Source organism: Galleria mellonella, unplaced genomic scaffold (genome assembly GCF_026898425.1).
Source record: "Galleria mellonella isolate WM207_F2 unplaced genomic scaffold, CSIRO_AGI_GalMel_v1 utg352, whole genome shotgun sequence".
NCBI lineage: Eukaryota > Metazoa > Arthropoda > Insecta > Lepidoptera > Pyralidae > Galleria > Galleria mellonella.
The window spans coordinates 4,506,757-4,520,301 of record NW_026442084.1 but is presented as its reverse complement, the minus strand read 5'-3'; the positions used below and the strand labels follow the sequence as shown (position 1 = coordinate 4,520,301).

The following is a 13,545-nucleotide window of genomic DNA, read 5'->3' as shown; positions in this document are numbered from 1 at the left end:
AATCATATTGACAATGGCTGATTGATAAAGAATCCATAACATTCATGACATAAGTTTTGAAGACGGGATCGTTTTAGTTATTTTATGTAGTAAACTGTATGGATTCTTTGAGATAGGGAAAGCTAATTTAGTTAGGTATAAGAATTAAGGCATTAAAAAAGAAAATGCTCATTGTATTTTAGATAATTTGATTTTTATTAATAATATGCTTCCGGTACGGTTTGATTCAATATATTAATGTAAGTATACAAATATTTTTGTTTAAGAGTAATCATGTTAGCCACATATAATGTTTAAGAAGTAGGTATAGATAATGTTGAGTAATTTTAGAACATATAATTAACAACATCTAATTTCACCCTCTGACCTTCTCCGTGTACGGCTTTCCACGTTTCTTTTTTAGGAAAAAAGTAAAATTATTATTAATAATAATATTGATTCATATCTATAATTTTTTCACAAAAATTAAATATAAAATACCCAATGATCACAGAAAATCTAAATTACAATCTAAACAGAGGAGGCTAAAAAATATGAATACTTAAGTTTATAAAAAAAGAAAGTATATATATTTACCTCTTCACCCTTCATCCATCTGACTTCGGGTTCAGGTTCACCAGCATATTTGATATCATAAACGATCACCTGACCCTTCTTGATAATCATACCCTGGAGACCCTCACCAACAATATATGGTTTGACTGTAACAAATATCCATAATTAAAACAATGTAAAAAAATTACGGTTCAAATTATAAATATTTTAAGGGTGCCAATTAAGAATTTACCAAATCTGCATTTAGCAACAATAGGCTTAGTGCTATCACTGGGTTCACCAGGGCCGGCTTTATTGATAGCTCGAACCCTAAACTCGTAAGTGCAACCTTCCTTAAGGCCATCTTGAGTCGCAGCTAAACAATCCCCGGGCACTTCCTTGCCAGTTACCCAGTCTTTGCCGAATTTCTCCTGCAAGCAAAGTAAATTGATACATGTTTTATCTAAAATAAGGATACCTTTCCCCTATATATTTAAATTTTATTACAAGCATACCTTGTATTCAATAACGTAACCGGTAATTGGTGCACCACCATCATTGTCCGGCTTTTGCCATTTGAGATCAGCGTGGTCTTTGTCCCAATCTGCAAGCTCAACGTTCTTTGGCTTGGATGGTTCATCTATAGAACAACAAAAATAACTTTAGTAAATGCCTATACTTTAATTAAGTAACCATAAAAAAATACAGTATGATATTTACCCCATGGATCTTTAGCCAATACAGGCTTAGCAAAGAGTCCAGGTTCACTGGAACCAATTTTGTTAACTGCACGAATCCTGAATTTGTACGTTTTCTTTGCAATAAGATCTTCAACTTTAAATTTAGTTGGTTGACCAAGTGGTACTTCAGCCACGTTGTCCCAACCAGCCTTAAGCGAAAGATCCTGTCTTTCAATAACATATTTGACAATGGGAGAACCACCATCATCTTGTGGCGCCTTCCAACTGACGACACAAGATGTCTGGAAAATCTCCGAAACTTCCACATCTTGTGGGGGCGTAGGCACGCTCTGCATGTTAATGGTAACATTTTTAGCATCTTCACCCTGGGCATTAGAAAGTTTAATTTGATATTTTCCAGAACCTTCTCTGGTCGGTTTCTTAATTTTAAATAGAACTTTCTCTTGTTCGACGACAGCTTCAACTTCTTTAACAGGCAATGCTTTTCCATCTTTCCATAATTTAGCCTCGATTGGTGTTTGACGGGTGCCAGTGACTGGTAAGGAAGGGAAATTAATTAATTAAATAATTAAGCACTTACGTTAATCTATCGATATAAGTATATAATAACTTATTGTTGTAATTCACGATTTCTTATATCAAAACATTTATAATACTATTTCTTATTTTTTTAATAAAAAAAGTTGTTATTTTGAAAAGATTGAGAAATAAAAAAACAACTAACCTTTATAAGGCACCTCAATGACAAATGGCTGTCCAGCTGGTCCATTGAATTCATCCGGACACTCGATCGCTGGTTTTGATTCTCCTTTTTTGACAGTGAGCTTACATGATGAGCTCAGCTTGCCAGATTCACAAAGGATCTCACCATCATCTTCCATTTCCAATTTATTGAAGATAAGTTGATGTTTGCCGCCGCCCAGGTTTTTAATTTCAATCCTAAGAATAAGAGACGAAAAATCTACATACGTCATATCAGAATAGAAAAAGAAAATATATATAAATGATAAATTATTTATTTATCTATATAACTTTTATGTACATAACTAACGTAGATATGGCGTATATAATATTAAAAATATTCTCTAACAATCAACTATAGATCAAGCAGAGAAATAACCTATAAATATATTTGAATACTGTATACAAATATTAGAAAAAAAAATTCGTCCTTACCTTTCATTGGGTACGATAGGTTGTCCATTGAAAGACCAGACAGCTTCAGCAGTCTGATCCTGGAGTTCCACCTCCAATACAACCTTATCCCTCTCAATTGCTTCGGTGTCCTTCAACTTCTTATTGAAGCGATTCGAGTCTGGCAACATCGTAGGAAGGTAACTTAATTTATGTTCACTTCTATATAAATAAAATTTATTTTACCACAAACTAAGCGTTAGGTTTTGAAAATAATTCGTATATCAGTTGCATATCTGTTTCTGTATTGAAACGATTTCTAAACATTGATTTTGTTTAGGTCTAGTAATCTCAAACAATAGACGATTAACATCGATTTTGATATATGCATATGTAATCCCACAATGTATATTATTTAACAATAATGCTTTATGTACTTATATCACGTAATGTCTTGTAAAATTGAAAAAAATGAACATATAATTTATTACAGAGGATAAACCTTATAGTTTATAACTATGTCATTTTGTTTTTAGGTGACCGTAATCACTCCAGTTAATCTTTTTTATATTAGATTAAGTGGAGTGATTATACTGTACTCTTACTTTATCATCACACTATTTATATATATATATATATATATATATATATATATATATATATATATACATATAGTGTTCATAGATGAAATAGAAGAAAGCTTACAATTGACGATCAATTCGCAAGTAGTTTCATCGGCGTTGCTGACGCATTTAAAGTTTCCTGCATCAGTCACTTTAGCATCCTTGATCACCACCTTTCGCTTGCGTCCATCTTTTACGATTGTTACGCGCTTGTCAGTCTTCAAAGGTTCATCGTTCTTGAACCTAGTATAAAATATGACATAATTATGTAATTAGATTGTTGTAGTGAAAACTCGCTTAAGATCTTATTTTACAATAGCACACCACCTTGATAATATGATCTATAAATACGATTTATTGAAAAGAGAATGATTTATCCTGAACGATTGGCTACACTATACTTCTCACTAAGTAGCCATTAAGTAAGTAAAATTGTTGTCGACAACAATTTTTTATCATTTTCTAAATGATCAATGAGAGTCTGTATCCATAACTTACCATTGTACTTCACCAGAGGCATCGTCAAGTTCACAAAGTAATGTAATGGTATCTTTTTCGATTGCTTGTTGTGATTTAAGTACCTTCGTGAATTTGTATGGATATTCTGAAATAATTCATTATAATCATTAAGATAATAACGTAAAAAAACTTAATATTAATTCAAGGGATATCTGTTGACACAATATTCGGATCAATGGTAACTTACCCACAATCTTGACTTCAGTTTCAGTTTTGTCAGGCTGCTTCTCTATTCTACATGTATATTTACCAGCATCCTCGAACTTAGCGCTCTTTAGTACTAGCTTACATACTCCAGATAAATCTTTTGATATCTGGTAATAATCACCGTCTTCCAATTTCTGGTCTCCTTTCCACCAGGAAACGATGGCGAGACTGTTTGAGACGGCGCATTCTAAAACTACTTCATGTAGCGTGTAGCCACTTGTAGTCTTCTTTAGTGCTTTTGTGAAGGTATAAGTAGGATCAGGTTCATCGACTTGCAAGAAAGCAGTGCAAGTGATTCCGCCGATTTCGATTGTGATTTTACCCGTGTCTTCTACTTTCGGGTTCATAATAATCAATTTGTATGAATCTTGTTCGTTTGTCATTTTGTATTTTGAGCCTGGGAATAGCTCCTGTTACAAGGAAAAGTAAAAGTAACAAATTTTATAATATATTTCATAGTAAAAGGTTAGTAATGCGTGTTGCAAATAAAAAAATACTCACGTCCTTGCGGAAGAACCATTTCGGCTTCGAATTAGGCTTAGTGAAGATGGCTTCAAATGTCACCTTCTTATCTTTGCCTTCTTTCGCGAATTGATCTACGAGGGGCTTCAGGAATGACTCTTGTTTCTGAAAGAAATGTCCAGTGACCATTAATGGACCAGCCGTAGTAAGAGATAAAGGTGTGCAGTCACAAAAAGGTGCTCTCCATACAAAAGCTTTGTGTGCTGACCACGAAGAAACTGGAGACGACTTCTAAAAGTCGTCAACGTCACTCGGCAGTAATTCAAATGCAAGAAAATCACTGAACACTGTTGAGTTGGATAGTTTACCGAGGCGTTAGAGTCATCAGCCGTTCTTCCATCATCACACTAAAACTCCATGCTATTGTACAGAAATTTAAATTTCCATATTTTTTAACAGATGTAATGAACTCTAACGATAAAAAATTTTAGAGAGTTCATACATTCATAAAAAAAAGATCTAGCCAAAATAATGAATTAATTTACTACTTTTATAGTAACACGTTAACATCAGTATATATAACCAATATATTATTTCATACTTTTACAAATAAGTGAAAACTAAGATCGAGAAGATCGACAGTATTGTGCGTAATAACCTATTTTATTTTACATGTGGAGTGCTTGGTGCTAAAAAGTTGACGAAGGAGTGCACTGAAGATTTGCTAATATATAGAGAACAGAAGAGTGGAAAGTTCCAGAGTTTGTGCTGAATATAGATAGACTATTGGTGATTTTGTCGCTATATTACATCGCAATAATCCAGTAGATATCAAAATAGAGGTAAATACAATAACACTAATGTACGAGTATATAACTTAAGTTAACAATTTGATACCCTCTAATTTTGCTTAAAATCACGAATTGGTGTGAAAAATCATACACAAGGTAAAACTTACGGAATGTGAATAGTATAATATAATGAAGAAGAAAGTTTAGTGAATTAAAATTATTTTAGATCTGTCAAAGAAGATAATTATAGTGAAACATAAAATAATAGAAATATTGTAACGGAACATGGAAAGAAGAGAAAAACGAAAGAATGGAGAAAAAGAAGAATCAAGTTTTGGTAACGTGCATCGAAATAAAAATGTGTTATTTTGAAGAATGATGGATTAAAGATATCTAAAGAACGATTGTGTAAAGTGATTTTAATATTTTAAACATATATTAGCAAAGATCTCTGAAACGATAAGTTGAAAGTTTGATATATTGTATTATTAGGTGAATTTATACATGATTTATATGACCATAATACAAATACATCAGTGTATATTTTAATATACAAGTTTGTCTACTGGACTATTTGTACACCAAGTGCGAAAGTATCAGTGCGACAATTATTTGCATTGGTGATACCACAAAGATACGTGATATTGTGCACTGTCGGTGTCAAACCTCGTCTCTTTTGAACGAGTGCAGCACCGGCCAATCTGGAATCAGTTCCGCGAGGGACCGTCTTCTATTTTGATTCTAAAACAGCCATTTTATCCTTGTCAACTTTAATTTACTACACACAAACAAAACCTCTTTTGCTGACAGTAAAATAGCAAAAATATATGGAAATATTTATAAATACTCTTTTCTGAATAAAATAGTTATAATGTAAGAGTTTGCAAAATCTAAAATCATAAGAAAAGCATCATTGGGATAACTACCGAATTTTATCTTACTTATATGACGATATATTTTTATTTATCTTTTTTTAATAAGCTCTCAGCAGTGTAACGTGGTTGCAAAAAATAACCATAACTATATTTTCATGTGCCAATTACAATTCATTATAATTTTCAATAAACACATGTTATATTATTAAAAAAAAAATCAACATCTGCAAAACATCGGATGCATCAGCTGAAATTAATATGGTGTAAATGAAGACAGAGATATAAAATTTCATATTAAATAATGACGTGATAGAAGCTCCTCAATCGACGTCAAAGGTAAACCTGAAAATTCAAAGAACGAACAAAAATTCCAAAATATTTAGTTCATCATCATCATCATCAAATTCATTCCACTTACATTCCCTGAAAATCATATTCAAGTTAAAGAAACGTGAAGTGGTGATACAAACTTGTGCGAGTTGTTATTTAAAATTCAGTTTTAATGCATTTCTTTATTTAAATCGCTCCAAATTACCATCCTCTATATAGTTTAGACGTCAATATATGATATATTTTATTTATTGTATCAAAAAGATAAAATTAAATAGAGGAAGATAATTAGGGAGGATAGATTTAGTTTAGTTATTTATCATTCAGTTTTTAAATTTCATTCATTTAAAAGACCACTTCAATCCTGTTGAAACATGTTATAAAAATACAAAAATGTTTATTATGATTTGCAAAAAATCTTAGGTATGTATATTCATCTAGAAGTTTGCATCTTTATTTCAAAAGAATAGAAGTGTCTTGTTTTTTATGTGTGTACTTTTATATGTCCTTTTTATCGAACCTTAACTTTGACAGTCTCCATCAAAGAGGGCCAATCACCTATTATTTCACGCAGAGACTTGCGTCTCTTTATGTCAAAGACACCCTAGAACCGAATATAGATGTTACGTATAAAATTAATAGGCATCTAAAAACAAATTTAAAAAGCGATGATTATTTAGAGCCAAGATTGTAAGCAACGTAATGACATGAAGTAAACGCTATGATCATGATTGTTAAATGATTTCATTAAACGACATATTTTTCAATAAGAGGCACGCAATAATATAAGTGATATTTTGGTGTAACTATTTATTAAATTTCAAGCTCATATACTAAATTTAATATTTTGGAATACATATTTCGCATTATACTGAAATATCGACTATATAATGAGTTTTATATTAAGTAATTTGTTATAAAAGTTTGTGTGTGGACGACAATTATTTTAAAAGTCCAAGAATGAATTAAAGAATGTTTGCAACATTTTACCCAGCAATTCTACGATGTTTCTTGTCATTAGGAAATACTTGAAATTACTACGTTAAAATTGTTAATGTTTAAAATTTGATAAGAATTTTAGACGTTACCTTTTAAAAGTAAATTATTTATAATAGATATACCTGTAAATGAAATCAACGAACTTGAAAAAATATGGTATTTAATTGGTTCGGGTTCCCGCCATACAAATTGCTCGTATAATGTGAACTACCTTCATTTGAAAGAAAAGAAAAAATAACTTTTTTATAAATACTAAATTATAAAAAATGCATGAGTAGCTAAATTGCTGTTTTTGGATGCATTTTGCATTAAAAAATTGTAATGAAATGTCTTATACAATAAAATAAATGCCTTTTAAATAGGTGATGAATTTTTGTACGGAAATAGTCAATGACAAGTTTCAATAGTTACTCATAAAATACTCACTTTAAACACGTTAAATATCTTTCTTAAAAGCCAAGCAGCCATATTTCATTAGCCAATTAAATATAATTTTCTCTAATATAATGAATCTTATTACTTTTATAATATAGTAAACCACTGAGCAAATTATTATCACTACGTTTAGTAAATAAGTCAAAATACGAGTATTATTGACAAATATAAATTATTACAAAAAAATTAAAGCCTTCATAAAGAGGTCGTAATATTTTGAACTTTTATTAGTTTCTATTAATCAAATCAATTTTCATATAACATGCGAATTAATAATTATTGACTAAAAAAAGTAATTATTTATAATATGTATTTAGTACAACATAATTTGAAAAATATAATAGCATTTATTTAAATAAGTAACTTTTGCCTTTCTCAAGGAATGTTAAAGAAGAGGATAAAGAAATAGAATTTGGAATGCAAGATGGAATGAACGATGGTGTTGCATTTTAGAATACTGAGGACCTTAAACCATGACCAGTTTGTAGAGCCCCCGCATTTATCAGCTGGGAATCTACCCATTTCAACCCCTTCGGAAACGATCACTATGAAGCCGTCTTCTTCATAATGTCCAGTTTTTAAACCCTAAAGGTACATACGATGTCATGTTAAGCTATTTAATATACAAAAAAGTTAATCTAAAGAGTAGCAAAAACAAAGCATTGAGTAAAAATATTGACAATAAAGAAGCATAATTTGTAGATAAACTTTAATGTCAATTACTTAGTTTATATAAAGGAAAGTAAACAATAATAAATAATATCCAAAATTTTAAAAGCATCTAGAAATTAATTTAGCACAGTAGAAGCTTATTATTATCAATTCAAAGAATTAAAAATCGATTGTTCTAGTATTCGATTTTTAAGCGACAGAAAAAAATGTTAACTATCTAGATTTAGGTAGAAGATTACTTTGATTTCATTTTCATTGTCTTTATATGTATAAAGCCCGATGGAGCTGTCTACATTTTTTAATTCAGTTAACGAGACAACGTTAAATTTGTAACATACGAGTAGTTATAATGATTAATGTTGTATAAATCCACTTGAATGTTTAATATTAAATTTCAAATTCTAATCTGTAATATTATGTGAGAAAATTTAACATTGACTCGTGTTGAACATTTTTAATTTATTGGTATTTATTATTTAGATATCATGTATGTGTATATTTCGTATCACCATCTTCTTTTTTTAATATTGAATAGAAAGTGACAGAAAATTTACCTTTTCGACTTTCTTAAGAGGTGGAATAGGTTTCTCGGTTTCTTTAAGATCTCCCCAGTCGGGATCTTCCTTCTTTTCGCCCCATTTAGCGTATTTTCGTTTCTTGAGCATAGCACGGAAGTCCATGCCACTTGAATCTGTATTATTATTATTATTAAAAACATTTGTGCTTTGTAAAACGAAAGATTTTAATATAATGTAATTCAATTTCTATTTTAAAAATTCAAATTCTTATTTAAGTTACACACGGAATTAACTTAAGAGAGTGTTTGACATTGAAGTTACTTATTAGTATTCCTATGCATTTTTTTCTATAAATTTAAAGTAATTTAACAACTCCCATAATTGTGCAAAATAATATATTGAATAGTGGTACAATAACTATTATGTAAATTTACTGCCATACTAATATTGTCTCTCACTTTTAGTACTCAATCATTTTGAATTTAAATGAATTTAATGCATATGAATCATATCATAGTTCAGCACAAGAATATGGTATGCTGAATACTACAGGATATAGTACTTAAATAATATTTTTTGTTACTAAATCAATATAAATCTTACCAGAAACGTAAAGCTGCATTTCAGCTGAATCTTCTCCATGTATATTGCTGACCACAACTTTATATTTGCCCTCATCATTGGGTTTGATTTTCCTCATGCAGAGCGTTATAAGGCCTTGTTCACCATCAGTGATGTACTTGAAACGGCCTCCTTCGATAATTTCAGTAACGCCCTTGTAAAATTTGAATGTCGGCGCCGGATTACCTTCGACTTGAACGGTGAGGTAGCCAGTTTGGTCTGTATGGATCACAATAAGATTTATTTTTATTTTTTAATATTCTAATATTAATAAGACTTCCTTTATTTCAATATGTAATGCTGTGATAGTATTATTAGGTTAGGATTTCCTTCAAATTTTTATAGTTAATTTTTTTTATAATCGATATACACTTGTAAAATTAAATGCGATAAAATATAAAAAGATCTACTTAATTCTTAGACTGTATATTATATTATGATTATGTAAGTGAGAAAATAAAAGGAATAAAGACAACTATAATTATAAATTAAAAAATATAATAGTAGTTGCCAATCCCATGAAATTATGCAAAATAATACAATAAACCATGATATTATTAGATTTAATGGTGTTGTAGAAGAATAAAAAATATTTAATAATAAACTAAGTGCAATATTTTAATTGTAAAAATATCTGAAACATTTGAGAATGTATACTGACCCTCAACAGCAGAATTGCTCTCAGGAGCGTCCACAATAACTGGAGGGCCCTCATTGCCGATAGGCTTCAAGGGCACTGAAGGTTTGTTAATTAGATCTTCCAAATCCTGGACCGATGGTCTTCTAGCGTCGCCAGACTTTCGTCGCTACATCATCAAAGCATTGTTAATATACGTCTAAATTTTGGAATTCACTTTGTTAATCACGATAAATCCATAAATATAGCAAGCCAATAAGTAATTATAAATAAAGCAAGAATTTCAGTATTGTATTTGTTCAATATTTGAACACTGAAAAATTGCAAAAATAAAATAGAAAATTCTTGATCATTATTAATTTACCTAATTTATTTAAAAAAAAATGTATTGTAAAACATTAAATTACAATATGTATCAGGATATCTTCTTTTAAACTTTACAAATATATATGCGTAACAATATACCTGACTTGTAAAGTTTGAATGAAGAAAAATATAATAAATGTTTATGGTCAAAAGTCATTGAAATACTATACTCATAATTTAGTTTTACTACAAATTTATATTACTTTTTATCTTTTATAACACAGGTGTTTCACAAGGATCATTATTTAGTCCGTTACTTTCCAACTCGTCACTGCCAAAACCTATTAATATGAATTGAAAAATTATAATGGTATAACTAAATACATGTTACAAATGGTAGAGGCGTGTTATGACAGATGCACTACATTAAGAACGTAAGCCAAATGACCTGACAATGAAGATCTGGACTTCCTGATAAATGTGGCGCAAGTGCTGAGAATAAAGTTATGACAGTTATTATGAAGTCAATGCTTTATTATATTTGAATTAAGTCAACATTGTAATAAACTTTTATTTATACATGATAACTTTTTTTTTGTATTAAACATAAATTCTAAAAATTTTTTTTACAATTTTTAGATTTAAAGAAATTACATTTCTTGGGTTTTTTAATTTCATATTCAAACGTGAGATTTTCTTGAAGATTGAATTAAAGACATTTCTATAATCTAGAATTGTATTTATGGTTTCATTTCAAATTATTGGCATTTATTTTGGATGGTAACGAACAAAAACGAGAATGCAAATATGTAAAAGATGTATCAATAAAAATAATCTGAGTAAGGTATTTTAATGACCTTTGTTTAATACACATTTAAACATTAAAATCTATCTTCTATTAACACATTTAACAAATAAGTATCACTTACCGGATCTAATTTAGGTTTAGAAATAGGTAATGATTTCTTAGCCACCGCTGCCATTATGTTAAACACATATAGCTACGAAGAAACCACAATACCACCACAAGATAACAGTTTACAATCCTTTAAAAGTAAATGTACTTTATTAACGTCATTGACAATCACAGTCTGATTACAACTTAATTCACATTTTTATTAATTTTTAGTCACAAACACCACGTAAAATATTGCCGTAGAACTCCATCTTTTACTTGGACGATCCATAATTACATAAAACCTAGATATACTAAATGCTTAAAAATGTTTAGACTTAATACTTATTCTTGTTATACTTAGATTATATTTATTTTCTTCTTTCTTTTTTCTTTTGTTATTAGTTAATTCGTTATTATTTCGATTTGGGGTTGTTCGTTAGTGTCGTTTCATCTTAAAATGGGCGCGAATGTCAAAAGACTGAAGATGGGGTCGTGTGGACATGATTGCCTTGCTGCTAAGAGGAGAGGGGGACGCGGGCTTCTATTTGTGCACAGCACAAATCAACAGACAAATTCAATTAATTATCAGATTAAGGTGAGCCATCCATGTAACATTTTGTTGGACGATGTCGTGAAGTCTTCCATGGATATCTGCAGTTACCGTGTTATTATTGGCTTTGTGCGGAGATACTAGCTCCAGTATGTATCCAGTTGCATCAATCGATCATTATTAGTGTAATTAATTTAGACTTTTATTTTTAAATTTAGATTGGCATTCGCGTTTTGAACTTTTGCCTTGGCAATAATAGGTTTCTTATCGCGTTGTGCATCATGAACGATCATCTTGGATTAGCAGCCAATGATTCGATGCATCAAATCTGCCGTAAGATGGGCCCTTTGTCTATATTCATAAATTAGATGAGATTGATTTCGTAACAACCAAAAGAGATTGATTGGCACCTTCATAACAAATGTGAATAATTCAGGCGATTGTCATCGCTGGCAAACGTTGTAGCTTGAAATATCTACATAGCGACATTATTAACAAGGTGATAGATTTTAAGATGAGCAGCGACAAGGATTTATAACTGATAAATATTTTTATAAAACATTTATTGCATAGTAAAACAAATTGTATTATTTGTATTAATTAATTTATTTTTTACTATTGCTATATAATTTAAAATATTTTTTTCTACTAGATAATTCTAGATTTGATATGAAAATTCCGTACTTTATCATGTATATATAAATTTTATGTTTTCAATTCAATGTATTTTTGATATTATTTTTTTGACGTTACATTACGTCTATGTTTTTTTCATATTTTATTAATATCTCTTCTATGTGCGGTTTTCTTTTTATAAAATATTGATAATTGCATCGAAGTACCTGCCAAAACTATTCTTTATTGCACAATAAAATTCGAACAAATAGCAAGCTTAATGCTATTGGCACTAATCTATGGGTTTGAAGTGTATTTCATTAATATGCTGTTATTTATTGTAAACTTTTCTATATCTTATATATAAAATTCTCGTGTCACGGTGTTTGTTACCAAACTCCTCCGAAACGACTTTACCGATTTTCATGAAATTTTGTGTGCATATTGGGTAGGTCTGAGAATCGGTTAACATCTATTTTTCATACCCCTCAATGATAAGGGTGACCCACCCCCTAAATATATTTTTTTAATTCTTTTGACATTTTTTTTTATTTTTATTTTATTATGACTAAGCATCGAAAAATACATACAGCTTCAAATTTTTACCCTTTTACGATCAACCCCTGTTTTTTAATAGCGATTTTTATATTTCTCAATAAGTGGTAAAACAACGTTTACGGGGTCAGCTAGTTTATTTATAAAATTCTAACATAATTATCTATTATTGCACAAAAAAATTTGAACAAATTGCGAACTTAATGCTATATGGCATTAACGTATGTGTTTGAAGTGTATTTTATTTCTGCGTTTATGTGCTGCTATATAGTGTTATCACTTACAACCTGATTTTCCTTCGACTTAATTTTGCTTGTTTTACTGTAATTTTGATGTTACAAATAATTATTAACAATTATGTTAAAAATGACAAAAAATTTTACTTTATTCTTACGAATATATATAGAGCAATATACAAAAAAGCATTTACTTCGCTTAAGTCTGTTTCAACAATAGTGTCATTGTTTTGCTTTTAAAAATCGACGTATTATATAATATTAAAAAACACTATTTGTTTTTATTTGGTAATGGTATAACAGATATAGAGAGCTGCCAAATATTTC

The 13,545-nt window shown here is 29.8% G+C and overlaps 1 protein-coding gene across 9 annotated transcripts in view; it reads right to left on the bottom strand.

Moving 5' to 3' along the window:
- LOC113519393 (twitchin) overlaps positions 1–13,545 on the bottom strand; it is a 143,987-nt gene that overhangs the window by 90,907 nt on the left and 39,535 nt on the right. For 3 of the 9 annotated variants that reach the window (XM_052896992.1, XM_052896993.1, XM_052896994.1), the window contains 16 exons: positions 10,083–10,227; positions 9,404–9,640; positions 8,837–8,973; positions 8,076–8,195; positions 6,697–6,780; positions 4,220–4,345; positions 3,699–4,128; positions 3,491–3,596; positions 3,075–3,235; positions 2,412–2,550; positions 1,960–2,174; positions 1,255–1,770; positions 1,050–1,174; positions 788–965; positions 577–701; positions 368–394 (listed from right to left, as the gene is read on the bottom strand). In XM_052896992.1, the coding sequence (XP_052752952.1) occupies positions 368–394; positions 577–701; positions 788–965; positions 1,050–1,174; positions 1,255–1,770; positions 1,960–2,174; positions 2,412–2,550; positions 3,075–3,235; positions 3,491–3,596; positions 3,699–4,128; positions 4,220–4,345; positions 6,697–6,780; positions 8,076–8,195; positions 8,837–8,973; positions 9,404–9,640; positions 10,083–10,227 (2,871 nt within the window). The remainder of the gene's footprint in view (positions 1–367; positions 395–576; positions 702–787; positions 966–1,049; positions 1,175–1,254; positions 1,771–1,959; positions 2,175–2,411; positions 2,551–3,074; positions 3,236–3,490; positions 3,597–3,698; positions 4,129–4,219; positions 4,346–6,696; positions 6,781–8,075; positions 8,196–8,836; positions 8,974–9,403; positions 9,641–10,082; positions 10,228–13,545) is intronic. The other 6 variants (XM_052896995.1, XM_052896996.1, XM_052897000.1 and 3 more) reach the window with 2 other exon arrangements.